Source organism: Netta rufina (genome assembly GCF_964035555.1).
Source record: "Netta rufina genome assembly, chromosome: 2".
Taxonomy (NCBI): domain Eukaryota; kingdom Metazoa; phylum Chordata; class Aves; order Anseriformes; family Anatidae; genus Netta; species Netta rufina.
Genome location: NC_140124.1, coordinates 95,437,817 through 95,455,673, shown reverse-complemented (window position 1 = coordinate 95,455,673; position 17,857 = coordinate 95,437,817). Strand labels below are relative to the sequence as shown.

General features: G+C 37.7%; 1 protein-coding gene across 1 annotated transcript in view; it reads left to right on the top strand.

Moving 5' to 3' along the window:
* AHRR (aryl hydrocarbon receptor repressor) overlaps nt 1-17,369 on the top strand; it is a gene marked incomplete at both ends in the record, with an annotated part of 69,271 nt that extends 51,902 nt beyond the window's left edge. The window contains 7 exons of the mRNA XM_084281234.1: nt 4,473-4,562; nt 6,094-6,223; nt 7,682-7,815; nt 10,543-10,742; nt 12,341-12,459; nt 13,503-13,644; nt 16,250-17,369. Of these exons, the coding sequence (XP_084137360.1) occupies nt 4,473-4,562; nt 6,094-6,223; nt 7,682-7,815; nt 10,543-10,742; nt 12,341-12,459; nt 13,503-13,644; nt 16,250-17,369 (1,935 nt within the window). The remainder of the gene's footprint in view (nt 1-4,472; nt 4,563-6,093; nt 6,224-7,681; nt 7,816-10,542; nt 10,743-12,340; nt 12,460-13,502; nt 13,645-16,249) is intronic.
* Nucleotides 17,370-17,857: the final 488 nt, after the last annotated feature.

The window sequence follows — 17,857 nt, the reverse complement described above, 5'->3', positions numbered from 1 at the left end:
GCTGCACTGGTGTGAGGCTGGTCCATGTCCTCTTTCTGTCCCTTTTCCTCCTCCCAGGTTATTGATAATCCATGAAGATTCTTGCTGCACTTCTGATACAGCACCCCAGTGCAGTCTCCCATGCACTAGGAAAGAGAGAAAGCTGTCACTGAGGCCTGGAATTTTTAGTTCAGAAACTGAAAATGTTAAAAATCATAAACGGAGCCATATGTGTTGTTGTCCTGCTAAATATGAGACCTTATAATTTATACCCATAAAGCTGTGAATAGTTTTTGTTCATTCTCATGGATTGAAGCTGCCTCTCTCTTCCATTAGGTGTAACAAATTATCAGCATTCTGGCCAGAATAATGCAATATCATCATGTGGTGTTCCTTTAAAGGGCTTGGACATGAGGTTTTGTATGATACCTGAGATATTTATTAGAGAGGTCAGAAGAGGTCTTTTCCTACTAATTTGCTATCAGTACTACCCATGTCTGGGGTACCAGACCTGTGCTAGCAAATGCTCTCCACCTTTTCCCCAGCTGTGGTCACTAGGTAAGAAAAGTATAAATCTCAGCCCAGCTCTTGGTTCTGTTCCAATTTGTCTGTGCTACAGATGTCAGACTTCACACCGAACAGCACTTCAAGGTAATTCTGAGAAAAGAGAAAAAAATTTCAGTCATGGGTACGGCTCAGTGGATAAGAAGTTCTACTCCATGTCCAGCTTGTCTCTTTTCAGTGCGGTTGAAGCAGCAGGTTTCTCAGCTAAAACGAGATTTAGACACATGGAATTTGTGTTAATCCTCAATGGCTTCATGCGGCTCCATAAAAGTTGTTGTTGCACCACAGTGGGTTTTGCTTTTCCTGCCTGCGAGGCAGAGCATCTGATGTCTGTGTTTGGGGTCATGAAAACCAGGCGATGCGTAGTTAAGAGATCTTAACTCAGAAAAGGACATCAGCATTTTGGGAACAAAACAAAAACAAAGAAGGGAAACTTTGTAATTCTCTTCATTTACATACCTTCCTCGAATCCATACTTGTTTGTGGTTTAGCTTCAACACGTGGCTCCTTGAACTTCGCTTCCACTTCTTTACTTTTGCTCCTTCCCACCTTTCCTTAGTACCTCCTCCAACCTCAGAGACGTAGTTGCCAGTCCACTGCTGTGAACCCTTAGAAATAAGCATGATCCCAATTCTCCGTCCCATTTTTACAAACCACTGCACCTTGTCCAGCCCAACTTGGGCTCCATGTAAGAAAAACTTATGCAAAGGAGAACCTTAATCTCACTGAGGGGTAACAAGTTTTACTTTTTAAAGAAGAGACTGATCTCTTAGGCTATATATCTATATATTGTACATGTTCATAATTTCTAGATGCCCTGGCTCTATGGATTGAACTGGAGATCTTTTAGAAAGTGCATGATAACAGCCACAGGCATCCACACAAAGGAGCTCCCTTGACTGTCCTATGGTTATCTTTGTGGAAATTTTTTAGTCTGCCCAAATTAAAAGGCCTGCCAGATGTTCAAATTGTAATAAAACTCCTAACATCACATCACTGATGGTTTCATTGCTGTGAAGATGAGCCCAAAGAGACAAGATGCCAAAAATGCTTTCTTGTCTCCACTTGATATTGGAAATGGGTATGACAGATACCGTCTTTGGAGGCTCCTCTCAGTGCAGTGAAAGGCACAGATGTGAAGATGTAGAAATTCTGGCACGTTGTCTTCTGTTGGGTGAGGTAGTGGAATGAATTTGGGCATTTTTTTTTATATTTTTTTATTTTTTAATAGCAGAAAATAGCTCCAACCCAGCAAGAGCTTGTGGTCCAATAGTAGACATGGATAACTTGTAAACAACACTAATCCAACCTAGCCAGAGATAACGCTTATCCTGAAAAGGATTGGTATTGATGGAGCTGATCTGGAGATAAGCATGGTTTGCCCTTGGCTGTTCTTACAGCTGACTCATGGTCGGCATTGATTTGATCAAAACAGCTGCTGTTACTGCTCTTTCCAAATGTAGGTAAGCCTTTGCAGTCTCACTACTGGATTTTTTGCAGTCACCATTTCACAGCTTCTTCAAGACCCAGAGCTCCTGGCCACATGTGGCCCCACTGGGCCAAGTTTCCAAAGGTGCTCCACATTTATGACCGGAGCCAAATCTTCTGAGGAGGTCGGCCTATTGTATGCTGAACTCTTGAAATTCTGCCCACCATTGTCACAGTGGGAACAGGCTTTAAGCAGTCTTGGAAATCTGGTCCTTATTTAGGAACCAAAAAGAGAACCAAGCTCTCAAAAAACATGTCAGTGTATCTGGTTACTGAGCAATAGAAAATCTGCCCCCATTGTGCTTCAGGATTAATATACACGTCGCGGCAACTGTAAATTCAGGGAAAGGTGAAGTAAGGATAATTATGATAGAGCAGTGCTTCTTCAGCATCTGTTTGAACTATAATCTCAAAAGACCTCAAAACCATCATGTGAAAGGATCATCTAAACTACCTTGGAATGCGAGCCTGATGGAGTCAAGACATGTCACTGAATCTTTATCAAGGGAGGAGAGGCAAAATTAGTCAGGCTGCGTGCAGTGTGATGGATGGTAATGTTCGTGTCACGTATCTGATTTAATCCTTACCTTTAATTTTAGATTTTTCTCATTACTTTCTTGCGCCACTGAGTCTGTGAGAATGAATTCAGCTTTTTTTTCAACTAAACATTGGTCTTTATCAATGAAATATTTATTGAATAATTTTTATATTAATTGTATTTATGCAATTTTGCTATGTATGTGTTTTTATAGAAGCTTAAGAAAACTACCTTACTTCAAAACAAACATCCAATTTTAAAGCCATAACTACAAGAGCACATGTATTTCATTTTCTTGTTGGAGATTATTATATTATCTGTATGTTTCAATGCACAGAAATTCAAAGCAATTGTCCTGGAATGGAATGTTTTAAATTAAAAGCAGCAAAAAAGTAGTAGATGGTTGTTATTAAATTTTAATTATGTGAATTAATGCCAATTTAAATTTAAAATAGATAATGATATCATAACATAACATTGTAGTTACCTTGTAATTAGCTGCCCTAACTTTTTTAGTAAGCATGTTCCAGATTGTTATTCAGTATTTCGTGTTAGGAAAAAGAGGGCTTTCTGCAATGGTATTGGAAACTACAAGAATGTTTGTAAGGAACCAAACATTTTGATGCTTCCATATATTCATATTAGGAATAGCAATGTATTCAGTAAGTATCTTATTAGGTTACAATTGTAGTACAAGACACACTGGATTAGAACATTGCTTGTCATATAATGAGACTTTTAAAATGAGATGTTTCAGGAAAAGCACACATGAAATTCAAAACAATTCTACCATCTAAATCACAGCAATTTTACTATGAATTTAAAAAAAAAAAAAAAAACAAAGGCTATTTTTATTCTGTATTTATTTGTTCTTTGTCTTTTGTATCTTAAAGATGATATTTATAGGTTTATAACCCCAAAGACCCCAAATTGGATTCTATTTACCTGAATGGCAATTCAGATAGAACACTGAAAACTGGTATCACACATGATAAAAGCTCGAAAATGTGAATCAACATATAACACATATCTGTTAAACTTATGATCAAAGTCCCTTATTTTACTAAATGTATGCAAAATCTTTATCAGCCTCCAGAAAAACGTGGTGTCCAACATCTTTGCAGAGTGATTTTTTCATATCTACTCCACACAGAAAAAGGTGAAAGGGAAAGAATTGTTCACTGCCCCTTCCTATAAGACAGCTAGATGGTGTCAAACAACAGTAGTAAGTAGCAGGCTCAAAGAAACAAAAAGAAGTAGTTATTAACTTTCAGGTTCTTCTACCTGAAACTAATCTGTGGACCGGTGGTGCAACAGCTTGGGGATATTAAAAACTTTAATATGGTTTCAAAATGCAATTGTCAAGGTTTATTAAAATAGTTAGGGCTATGAAGGGGATATTAAAAGGGTTATTTAAAAAAGTTATTGAAGACAAGGGAAACACTCGAGTTGTGGGTGGTGGGAAGACTGTTCTAGGAAAATAACAGCACATGCTTGTCTTGTTCGTGCACTCTTCCCTGGAGATTCACTACTGGAGACAGGATGCTGGGAATGGCTGGACCTTTGGCACAATCTGGTCTGGCCATGCATTTCAGACAAAACACATGAAGTTGAAAATATTTCTATCAACTAAATCACAGAAATGTTACTCTGAATTAAAAATAAAAATAATTAAAAAAAAGCTATAATTATGCTGTATTTATTTGTTCTTTCTCTTTGGTATTTAAAAGGTAATATTCTATAGGTGATATTCTATATATTCTATAACTCCAAAGACTGTAAACTCATATTTGAAATCCAGAGGAGACCAGACTTGAATATTCTTAAATTTATTATATTTCATACCCATTTTGCTCTTCACTTTCTGATGATCATTTTATTAACTTTATTTCCCCTTTTTTAGTCACTGAATGGTTTTGCATTGGTGGTGAGTGCAGATGGAATGATATTTTATGCATCATCAACAATTGTGGACTACCTAGGGTTTCATCAGGTAAATATATTAGTAAATATTTAGACTGCTTAATATTACACTGACTTTCTAATGACTTTCTTGCAGTCCTTCCTGCTAAATGGCTTTCTAAAATGCAAATCAGCATGTTGTTTTGCCCTATTCTTCTACTGCTGATTGGACGTGCATTATTACATTATTACTGAAATTATTTTACTATGCCATTTTAGACTTTATTTATTTATTTATTGTGATATGACAGATGAAGATGAATTCCTTGTAATGTTGCAAGAGATTTTCCTTTTGTAAAGCTTTTTTTTTTTTTTTTTTTTTTTTTAACAGAAACATGATCTACTATAAAATTAAGATGTCTAAATGTTTTTTTTTTTTTTTTTTTTTCAATTTTAGTACAAGGTGCTGCTATTCTAGACCAGTGTTCTGCATAGAGTAAATATATTATAAAGTCACAAAATAACATAACCATGTAGTTGGAAGGGACCTCTGGAGGTCATATAGTCCAACCTCCTGCTCAGAGCAAGTTGCTCATATATTCATCTAGTTAAGTTTTGAGATTCTACAACTCTTGGAAGAGCTGTTCCAGTGTTTCACCACCCTGACTGTATTTTTTTTCAGTTGTATCAAGCCCCAGTTTCCAAGTTTACAACTTGTGCCTGCTGCTTCTTGTCCTTCCATACTGTTTGTCTGAAAGGAGTCTGGCTTTATCTCTTCTACAACCTCTAATTTGGTAGATATAGACAGCAGTAAGCTCTTTCTGAAGCTTTCTCTTCTTAAGGCTGAACAAACCCCATTCTTCTCTCCTCACCTGATAATGTCATGTGTTCCAGCCCTTGGTACTGCTCTCCTGGACTCACTTTAGTATGTTAATATCTTTCTTTTCCTGGAGAGCCCAAAATTAGAGAGGATCTTGCCTCTGATGAACTTCCTGAGGTTCCTATCAGCCCTTTTTACAGCTTGTCAAGGTCTCTCTAAATAGCAGTCCAACTCTCTCCAATTGCTTTCCTCTGCAAACCTTTTGAGAGTGCACTCTACACCATCATCCATTTGTCAAGAAATTACACAATGCTGGGCCCAGGATCAGTCCTTGAGGGATGCTACCAGCAACTGTCTGCCAATTGGACTTGTATGGCTCACATTTGCAATGTGTTTAAAAGAGTTAACAAAAATAATCACTTAGGATATTAAGTCAAAAATCTGGTTTGAGAAACAGGGGCTTTCCTCAATCCGTCTGTGCTCTGAAGGTATCCTACACCAGTCATTATTTTAAGGAAAGTGTCATCCCAAATTCTTTACTCAGAGGGTGGTGAGGCACTGGGACAGGTTGCCCAGAGATGCTGCAGGTGCCCTATCCCTGGAGGTGTTCAAGAGCAAGTTGGATGGGGCTTTGGGCAACCTGGTCTGGTGGGAGGTGTCCCTGCCCATGGCAGGGGGGTTGGAACTGTATGGTCTTAAGGTCCCTTCCAACCCAAACCGTTCTGTGATTCTATAGTTCTCAATATAAGAGCCTGCCCTGCTAAGACTACAGATTAAACATTGTTTGTTATCATTTTTTCAGACCGATGTAATGCACCAAAACATATATGATTACATTCATGTGGATGATCGTCAGGATTTCTGTAGACAACTGCACTGGGCCATGAATCCTCCCCAGATGTTGTCTGGACAGCAAGCTCAGACAGAAACAGGTAGGATTATATAGTGTTTAGAAACGTAGGCATCACTGCAGAATTAGAATAGCCCTCTACCTACAACCATGTTTGTTCTTCAAGTCAGATTCTTCACTGGAAAGCTAAATTCTGGCCATTTATTATATTAATGTTTCATAGATGATGTTTCTTCCTGATCTGGGATATTTATAAGGTAGTGTGTGCTATTGAGGCTAGAATATTGATGTTTCTTTTATTTTTCTCTGACTAATATACTTACGGATATTCTTATCCGTGCAGAATGAACAACATCAGTTTTCATCCTACCAATCTTTACTAATCTTTTCTTCACACTGATGAAGACATTAGTATTTTATCTCATTAATGAGGGAAAAAAACGCAAAATTTTTCTGTGCAGTACCACAGTGGTGACATAATTTTCTGCCACGTTTTCCCACGTAAAGTTATGTGGATAGGAGTCTTCAGAAGAACATGTAGGTTTAGGAATACATTTTTTCCTCTGAGACCGTATTTCCCTAGGATGGGAAGAGGACATTTATGCTCAAGGTGTGTCCTACCTGAGGATTTCAGCTAAAGCTGAAATCACTACTACAAAAAATACAATGGGGTTGAAATTGTTAACTTTATACAGAATTGATCCCAGCAAAATGTATGCATTTTATGAGCAGAAAATTAAATAATCTGTTTTCAAGAGGGGTGGTAGGTGGGGAATGGGGAGAAACTTCCAATAAGTCCTTCAGCAGCCTTTATGAAGTTGTTAGGAACAGAGTCATGTAACTTTGGTAGATTTCCAAAGTTTGGTAGAATGTTTGCTTTGCAAGAGTCTTACGGACATCACAAGAACTTCGCAGAATGTTATAGAAAATATGCAGAAAACAAATGAAACAATGTACATGAAGATTTCAAGCTATAAAAAGTTATAAACATTTAGATTTTTTGTCCTAAGTATATACAGTGAAGAATTTCAATTCCTGAGTTCATACTTCTGTGCAAATACTTGTGTGTGTCTTTTGGGAAATAAGTGTTTCAAAAGCTATGCACCTGTAGTCCAAAACTGGCAAATACTTCATTAAAAATTGAAGAGGCAACAGCTGAATGTTAGCTAATTAGCCATTGCTCATTCTTTTTCTTGCATTAGCATTTTTCCTGATTTTGTTCTTTTTCCTAATGTACTGTCTCCAATCTCTGATCTCAAAAATAGTAGCATCTGTTACCCTACTTTGCATCCTTAAAAACCATAAAACCTCACGAAATACAGAATTCAAAGCTTCTAAAGAAACTCACCTGAATCCCACTGTAGAACCTTTTTTTCTTTTGGCAGAGCATGTGCAGGTGTGTCTGTGCATGACACAGTTAAATATTCGCTATTCCATAAAACAATATTTAGCAATTTCCATAACAGTTTCTTCAAGTAGGTACAGAACATCGTATTTCTTAGTGTGATCTGATATATATTGCCTCCACTGTTGTTTATAGGAGAAGAATATATTCTCAGTAAATTGTTTAAAGCACAAGAGAATGACAGCACGACAACAGATTATTCTTCCTTCTTAACTCGTTGTTTCATCTGTCGAGTTCGCTGCTTGTTGGACAGTACTTCTGGCTTCCTTGTAAGTATAATTTCACTTAGACAACTGCAATTATGAGTATCAGATTATATTAATTCATATAAAAAATGTTGGAACATTAATAGATTTATTGCAGACAATCATGGATAGGATACACTTTTCATTTGCTGTACTCAAAGAAGAAATACCTAAAATCATTTATTAATACTTATAAAGATTGATGGAAGAAAAGGAGGCTGTAATATTTCAAGTTGAAAGAATTGATAAACTTTTGTTTTAAGTTCTTTCGGACAATATCTGTCTCCATTTGCACTGGCCCTAGAACAAGGGCGGCAAGTCTAAGTTTCAACCATTCAACCATTCAACCATTCGACCATTCAACCATTCAACCATTTCAACTAAAACAAAAGAAGGAGGTGTACAGGAGGTGAATAAGGGACAGGCCCTTTAGGATGTATGTAGGGACATTTTCAGAGTATGCAGAAATGTGATGAGGAAGGCCAAGACCCATTTGATATTAAGTCTGGCTAGGGATGTTAAGGACAAGAATGGCTTCTTTAAATACAACAATAAGAAAAGGAAAAAAGGGAAAATGTGAACCCACTATTGAATGGGGGCAGGGACCCTGGCGACCGAGAATGCAGAGAAGGCAGAGATGCTGAATGCCTCCTTTGCTTCAGTCTTCATTACCAAGTCCAGGCCTCAAGAATCTTGGACCCAGGAGACCAGGGAGAAAGTCTGGAGAAAGGAAGACTTTCCCTTGGTTGATGAGGATTGGGTTAGAGATCATTATTGGGCAAACCTGATATCCACAACTTCATGGGCCCTGATGGATGTACTGATGAGTACTGAAGGAGCTGGCAGACATCATTGGTAGGCCACTTTTGATCAGCTTTGAAAGGTCATGGCAATCAGGAGAGGTGCCTGAGGCTGGAAGAAAGCAAATGTCACCCCAGTCTTCAAAAAGGGAAAGAAGGAGGTCCCAGGGAACTACAGGCCAGTCAGCCTCATCCCAACCCCTGGGAAAGGAGGTGGAACAGCTCCTCCTGGAGGCCATCTCTAAGCATGTAGAAGAAGAGAAGTTGACTATCAGGAGGAGTCAACGTGGATCCACCAAAGGTAACTCAAGCTTAACCAACCTGATTGCCTTCTATGATGAGACAACTGGCTGGAAAAATGAGGAGAGTACATTGGGTGTTGTCTACCTGGGCTTCAGCAAGGCTTTTGACAATGCCAAATATGAGCAATATCCTCATGGGCAAGCTGCAAAAGTGCAGGCTGGATGAGTGGATGGTGAGGTGGATTGAGAACTGGCTGAATGGCAGGTCTTAGAGAGTTGTGATCAGTGACACAGTCTAGTTGGAGACCTGTAGCTAGTGGTGGCCCTTGGGGTTAATACTGGGTCCCCAGTAACATTTAACTTACCCATCAGTGACTTGGATGAAGGGATAGAGTGCACCAAGTTTGCTGATGATACAAATCTGGAAGGACTGTGCTGCCACTCAGAAGGATCTCAACAGGTTGGAGAGATGGGCAGAGAGGAAGCTCTTGAAATTCTGCAAAGGCAAGTGCAGGGTCCTGCACCTGGAGAGGAACAGCCCCATGTAGCAGTAGAAGTAGGGGGCTGACGTGCTGGAAAGTAGCTCTGCAGAGAAGGGCCTGGGGGTCCTGGTGGACAACAAGTTAACCATGAGCCAGCAGTGTGCCCTTGTGGCCAAGAAGGCCAGTGGTATCCTGGGACACTTTTGGGAGATCATTGCTGTTAGGTCGGGGAGGTGATCCTCCCCTCTACTCAGCCCTGGTGAGGCCTCACCTCTCACCATGAGACCTGTCTGAACATGAGGAAAAATGTCTTACTGTGAGGGTGACTGAGCACAGGAACAGGTTGCCCAGAGAGGTTGTGGAGTCTCCTTCTCTGGAAGGCTATTCAAAAATCGTCTGGACACAATCCTGGGGGACCCTGACTGATGAGCAGGGAGGTTGGACTTGGTGATCTCCAGAGGTCCCTTCCAACCTCAGCCATTCTGTGGTTCTATGTAATTAGCATTTATGCACAAAGGATTCACTTTAAGGAACAAGAGTAGTAATTATTGTTTTTTCACTTTTGTAAAGGGTTCTATAATAATAATAATAATAATAACAACAATAATAATGACTAGAAAGTCTTTTAAATGCTCCTTAAAATTCTTACTAGTGGTGGCTCATTTCTAGAAATGACTTCCCCATTTCCTTAGTAAAGACCAATCTTGTTTCTTCTTATGGCAAAGACAGATGTGCAAAGAAAATGAGAGGAATAGCAAGAGATAGAAAAATGCAATCTCTGTCTCAGATGCTCATTTGCAGGAAGATTATGGGTCTGAACAGAGCCTGGAAAAAATATAGTTCCAGCTTCAGTGTGAGGCATGCAGGAAATAGCTGTTTGCACCATCATAAGCTGCCAGTCTTGGCAAACAGAACATAATGCAGAACTTCTGCTTTAAGCACACTGGAAACAAAAAAAAAACCAACAGCTTCAAATGTCTCATTTTACTGTTGATGGTACTGTCACTCACCATGCCTCTGAAATTGCATGATTTAAACTGTATGAAGATAATAAAATTTCTTTCTTTCTTTCTTTTTTTTTTTTTTTTTTTTTCCTTTCTTCCTGTTTCAAAACTGGGTTTGGTGTTACTTAAACAACAGGGGGCATAGCAAGTATTAGCATTTTAAATGTTTATACATGGAATGCTTAAGATAACTTTTTATTTTTTTAATTTTATTTTATAACAGACAATGCAGTTTCAAGGCAAACTAAAGTTTCTTTTTGGACAAAGGAAGAAGTCCTCATCAGGAACAGTATTACCACCTCAGCTGTCCTTATTCTGCATAGTGGTACCACTTCTTCTCCCTTCTATGACAGAGATGAAGATGAAAAGCCTGCTTGTGAAAGCAAAACACAAAGCTGATGAAGCAGCAGCAGTGAATACAAAGTATTTTCAAATTAATCTTGTATCATGTAGTAAAGCATGCTATGGGCTTTATGTTTACTGAGCAAGTAAAAAGTAAAAATGATGCTAAATAACTCTTCATTTTAAAATCCTTTCTTAGAAAGTAAATAGTTTATCTGGATTCTCCTTCCTAATCTTCAGAAGTTATCAAAGAAAAAAATCATTCTACTAGTTGTAGAAGTAGAAAAGGGAGCATTTTTGTACTGAGAATTCTCAAATTTCCATATCTTCCACTAGCACAATTATTTGGACTTGGCCATTTTGGTAACCAACAAAGGAAAAAGAAAATGTTAGAAAACTGAATGTGGGCTTGTTGGAGGGTTCAAAGAGAGTCAAATGAGATGTATTTGGTTTATGTATTTATCTTATAACAGAAGGCTTATGAATACATAAGTCTACAATTGCACTAAATGGCCTAGGGCTGATCACATGGTAGCTATCAAAGAAGATCAGGACAGATTGTGTTCAGACTCATTTCCTGCCTAACACTTATTTTCGTTATTCTTCCCTGATTGAATTTTAGTTGATGTTTGGGGCTAGGATTATGTTTTCCTTTATTTGGTTAAATATGACCTTATAACAATGAGGTCCATCACTGTGAAGTGAAACGCTCATCAGTGTGACTCAGAGTATCATAATTTGGCTTTTAGTTAGAATATGCTTATGTATGTGTGGATTTACTATCCAGATGTGTAATGTGGTTCTAGCACGTACATCCTTGTGACAAGAATTAAATTACTGGAAAGCCAATATAATGGAATGTGTAGGCTTTGGATCAGAGTTTTAAAGTCATTTCCATTTGCTGGGTTTTCAGTGGTCCAGGTGAAATTAATTGAAGACCAAAATTCAGCTCCTAGGAGAGAGGCACTTTACTTGTATTTTACTAACTGACTGGGCAATGGCCAAGGATTTGACAGGAATTAAGTGTGCTTCATGTATTTACTATTTCATTTTATCTATATTATGATTCAATTTATGTAAAAAACATGGAAACATCAGGGTTTCATTTGGTTTGGTCCTTAAACATGATGGCCAAGGATGGTGGGCAAATTTATATAGACAATTATAGTCTCATCGTCTTAATGAAGGGAAAAATTTGGAAAGAAATGTTATAGGATTTGTAGCCTTTACAAAACCTGATGTGCATTTTGAAGTACAGATTGGAAGAAATCCATTAAAATCATATGATGATTATTGGAAATTGAAGTCATGGTAACTCTTAAGTGCATTGCTGGTGAGTGAGATGCAAGTACCTTGAATGACAGGCAGAGCAAAATGTACAAAGCATCTGTCTCAATTCAAGCTGAAATTTATTATTCCAGATACAGTAAATTGCAATCAGAATATTACTAAACATAACTATTCCTTTTAATTGAATGCAGAATTCCAGTCATATTCCAGTTTGAGCAACCATATGATGCAGAAGATATTGATAATTATTTTGCATTGGTTATTATATGTTTAAACCATCAGTCTTTGCTAATGGTCAACAGCTTGCAGATCACATCTTTCATAATTTGTAATTTTGCTTTTTTGTCATTCACTGATGAGGAATTTTCCACATTTTCTGTTCTCTACAGCTCCAGTTCTAAAGGTAATTCAGGTCTGTGTGAAGCAGCAGAATTATATGGAAGAAATAGTCATCATGAAGGTGCATCTTTCAATAATGTTTTACAGATTGCCGAAAACCAACTCAAAGGTAAGTAATTGCTGCTAAGTAATTCTAGATTATATACAATTTGTGGAGAAAAAGCCTTGCTTTTTCTTTTCATCTGTTAGGTTTTCCATATATGAGAGAAAGGGTTTCTCTCATATACAACTTCTGTAAAAAATTAATAATTAGCCACCTCAAAAGTCAGTATTGAATCAATCTGTTATTTCATTGGGCATAAATACTATGATACTGTGATGCCAAGATTACACACATAAAAACAGTAAGAACAGTAAATAAGAATATTCAAAGTCCACTTTCCTAAAAATGGCAGCATTGAAATTAACAATATTTTATGAAAACCTTAATAGTGATTGTATCTATCCTTATCTGAGGAAAAATGAAAAATATATTACCAATGCTACTTCCCTCAAAGATCAGAAAACAGAAGGAAAATTAAAATATATTGTCTATAAAATTCAAAATTTGCTTGCGGCTTTGACTCATACTTTTCCAGTGTTTGAATGTGACAATCCCATGAGAGTCTATGCTGTGTTTTGGATTTGTGCAATGGATAAAATTCTGATGGTGAGTCTTTTCCAAGGGGCAGATTCTTCTTGACCAGAGTTGTACTCAGCCTTTGTACCTGCTGGAAAACTTTAACTTCTTTGAAACCATTCCTCTGTCTTAGCCCCATTTTTCATTAAAGTTTTCCTATTGTTATAGTTATACAGCTGAGAGGGAAAAATGACAATGAAGTAAAAATACTGAAAAATCTTTGGTTACAGTTTATGAGCTTCTAATTGCCACATTCAGTTTTTCAAATTTTATCCATTGTGTAGTTTGCCTAGTTCTGTGACATATTTTAGCCTGTACTCTCCTCTGCTGATGATTCCAGGGAAGCAAACAAACCTGTGAGCATTCATCAGCTAAAAAAATGAAATGAAATGAAATGAAATGAAATGAAATGAAATGAAATAAAATAAAATAAAATAAAATAAAATAAAATAAAATAAAATAAAATAAAATAAAATAAAATAAGATATTTAAAACTGTTTGTGTTAAAATATACTTTCTTTTAAATTATATAGCAAAGAATAATGGAGAAAATGGCATTTCTCTAGTCAAAGTACAAACAAATGAAGATCACTGGGTCTGGGTTCAAGCTAACACTCAACTTCTGTATCGAAGTGGTTGTTCAGAATATGTCCTTGCCCAGCAGCAAATGTTAAAGTAAGTATATTTTCCATTACTAAAAACAAAATGAAACAAAACAAAAAAAAAACATATTTTAGAAAAATGAATGTATTCTTTATGTGTGAGATTTAAAAAACAAAACAAAACAAAAAAATGTAGTGTCCTAAGAAAAGAGCTGTATGAGAAAGACTTTTTAAAGTTGGTTTTTTGTTTTTTTTTTCATTAACAGATGAAAATCTGTTTTTGTCTTGTATCATATGAAATGGCTGTTATAATCCTAAATAATATGTTTTCATTCTTCAGTATTTTTTCCTTCTGAAATTGAGCATACATACATCTTAAAACAGAATACTTCAAAAGGAAACTGTTTTATTATTAATATGCCTCGGCTTTCTTGCACAAAAAATGTATTTGGGGGTTTTGTTTTACTTTGCAACTGAGTGTCTTTGATGATTTAGTGTCCTGACTTTTCCTAACATCTGATAATGTTAAGCTTTTTTTTTTCTTTTTTTTTTTCTTTTTTTTTTTTTTTTCTTTTTCCTTTGTGGATGGCAGTTGAGTTCATGTTTTTAGTTGTGGATGTTAAACATAATCTAAACAGGGATGCTCATATTCATTGTATGTTTCTAGATAGAAACATTTAGCTGGCTGTAGGCTCGGCCTTGGAACGGCAGCTGTATGCACAGACATGCATTCAAAGAGGATTTCTCCATTGGGTTTTCCCCTTTCCTCTCATAATGGCTTTTCCTCCTTCCCCTGTGGGACTGTCTGTTCCAGTTCCTGTGGGCCTCGTTGAGGTATCTCTTCAAGCCAGTCTGAGGGAAGAGATAAGAAAGTGGATTGTGTGAGCAGGGGCCAGGAGATTTACATAGCCACCATCTGGCCTTGTGGTCACATTTGTCCGCTCTCTCTGTTCTTTTCCTTTTGGATGCCTTGCAGGTGGAAGAAATTTAAAAAAGTCTTTGGACTTCTACAGTAGATATCCCTGGCAGGCAGCATACCTCCCAGGATCTAGGTGAATAGCAGAGGACCTCCCATCTGAAGGTGGTGGAACTCTACCTTTACTGGGATGGGATAAATACTATTTTGCCATAGGAGAGAATGAACTTCTATTAAGGAGAAGATTAAAAGCGCCTGTTTCTTGTATTCAGGTCTCTACTTCTAAATTGTTTTCTGTGTAACTAAGCAAGCTCTTTGATGTTGATTTGGTTATATTTTACATGTAGTGGTTAAAAGCCTTCATTTTTGCTTAATAGTTCCTACGGGTTAAGAGTTAAAAGAGCTGGCTTCGCAGATGATGCTCAGTTCTGTCCTGCTCATCTGCAGTAGATGCTGCCTGTTTTTTTCATCCTTACTACTACTTTTTGTTAAATTGCATGCTGTCTTCCTGGAAACATACATTCTTTTGAGAAGTTTCTCTAATCCACAGCAAAATTCTTGATTTTGTAATCCAAGCTTTTGTTACTACGTGCATATTGTCCAATCTATTTTCCCAATTAGACTATTTCCGAGAGTTAGTTCTGCAGCAAACTTTCATCGTATCGCTTGCGTCTCAAGGCTCTCCGTAATAATATTTAGCAAAGGGCTGAAAATACTTAAAAAGAAAGAAAATACTCTCTGTTCTCAGTGTATGCTTATTACAGTGGGACATTTTCTCTTTATAATAACATGGACTCCCTCTACTGGAAATTCCTATACTTGCACATTGAGTTTACATTACCCAAGGAAAAAGTTTTTATAGCAAGATAAGAAAAAAGCCTTCTGAAAATCAATCCAGTTTTTTTAGGTTCAGTTCCTTACTGCAATGTCCACCTCTTGTTCTGACAATGCAGATTCATAGCATGGACTCTGCGTGTTTGGGAATTAGCACATTTGTGAATTCCAGGCAGATTCTTGACCCTGGAGTTCAGAGAAGTGTTTTATCAAATACAGAAATACTAGGACAGGACACTCCATTAATGTTGAGTATTTCATCTGTGGGTCACTGAAAATGAATTCACTGGTCATCTTGGCAAATGAAAGGCAATATGAATTAAGTTAGACATGTAAAACAAACCTACGCCAAATATAAACATCTGTGACTATTCTGGACACTTAATTGGGCATTTTATTTCATCTAATGACAATTATTCATTCTTAAATATAGGACCCCCATGGTTCTTGCTCAAATTGCTTTGATCAGAAAGTTCTCATCTGTCAAAATAATTCCTTGCTGACAAAATACATCTCATCTAACATGCTATTTGCACTCTATCTCTAGACTTTTTTTTTTTTTCAAGAAAAATTGTTTATATATATTTTAACAGAATAATGACAGTGTAAGGTAGTTACCATATACCCTACATAATCTTCCACAGTATTTGAGGTCTTTGTGAACTGTGTGCCTGAGTAGATGTGTGTCATAATTTAAATGAAACCGTGCCACAGAAAGGTAGTTGTGCACACAGTGATGCCCAGATGCATGTAAACACTTTTCTATCTTGAACAAATACAAAGTTTATATGAACAAGAGTAGGAGATATTAAATTAAAGACAAAATATTGCTCATAATAAATGTCAAACCACTCCATTTGTATCGCAGAAAAGATCCGTTTAGGAACCTCTTATTGACCTTATTTTTTTTTCCTGCTGTTATTGAAAGGGAAGAAGATGAACAACTGAAGATACCAAGCAGTTTTGCCAGTTTGAAAGGAAACCTGGACGGATTTTCCTATAACAGTGCCATTGAAACCCTGGGCCAGTTAAAGCATCTTAACTGGACAGCAGTAAAAAACGAGCAAGACAATATAAAAGTGAAGTTTGAGCCTCATACAAACGGTGAGTGTTTCATGCAAGAGGAATCTCCCAGCTCCAATGTATCAGTTTTAGGCGTTCAAAACAACTGCACCACAAACAACAGCTGGACTTTAAGAAACTCAGGCTCTTGTTCTATGAACCAGCGAATGAATGCGTGTTCAAACAGGAGAGCTGGATCATTCTACAACAGAGACCAAAGTTTCTTAAATTTAGCATCAACTTGTCCTTCCCACTGGGGGAGTGCAGAAAATTGTCAGGCTTACTCAGGCTTACAGCAGCGCGCTGTGGAGAGCTACGCTACAGACCACCTGAAACTGCAGAGATCGTTAATATCCTCAGAGCCTCTCTATGATGCAGCGTTTCCCTTGGATATGCCTATCAAAACAGAATACGATTCTGATTCGGAAAACATCGCTGATAACTACCTGACGTCGCAAAACCGAGCCTGGATGGACGACAACGGCGCAGCGAGGAAGCAGCTGTTCAGCTATCCCAACAGGGTGCACCTTAAAACAGAACCGGACCTCTGTCAGCAAGCGTCACCTTGCCAGAAGCCGAGGCACTGCCTTTACACGCCGCATAACTGGCAATGCATCGTAGCAAATCATCCCAGCAACCTCAATCTGAACAGAGCTTGCAAGGGTTTGCGTAACAGAGAGGTGGCCCCGTTTTGCCCCCAGAACTCCTCCACCTGCCTGGAAAGCCTGCCTGACCTGCCTCACTCCGAGTGCTACGGCCAGTTCTACAGCCCCGGTCCAGGGGAGGAGAAAGAGCAGAGTAATGAGTTTTTTAAAATGCCATGTGAATATAAAAACCCCTGCTTGGTTCAAGCAATCAAGCGTGAGCCCCTGGATTCCCCACCGTTGTCCAGCAGTGGACAGAACCGAGCACATGTGAGCTTCCCTGAAAACACATTAGCAGGTCCTGTGCCTCATAAACCCACTGAATGTACATTCTTACAATAGATTTTATAGCATTGGGAATATTTATAATGTTACAGGCAAGAAGAAATTGTAGAGTCTCTTCCAGTTGGGTTAAATGAGTTACCAAAATTTAAAGCCAGCGGAAAGATTTTAAGTGTGTGTGTGCATGTGTGTGTGCTTCTGTGTGTGGAAAAAAACTTGACACAGATGCATACCCCCCCTCACACCTTTACACACAGCCATTCTCTTAGTGATCTCTGGAAAGAAAGAAAGATAAAACCTCAGATACAGAAAAATAATCAGTTATTATTGCACAGGTGTACTTGCTAATTTGTCTTCATCGTCCTTCCTTTCTTGTTTGCAGTTCTGTAACAAGGTCTAGCTATTTCTGTTTCTTGCCTTTGTTCCTTTTTTTTTTTTTTTTTTTTTTTTTTTTTTTTTTTTTCCTCTCAAGCTGAAGTGATGCCTTTGTGGAAAGACAAAATGTTTATGGTTCAGTGTGGCCAGAAGTTTACCTCTGGAGATTTTTT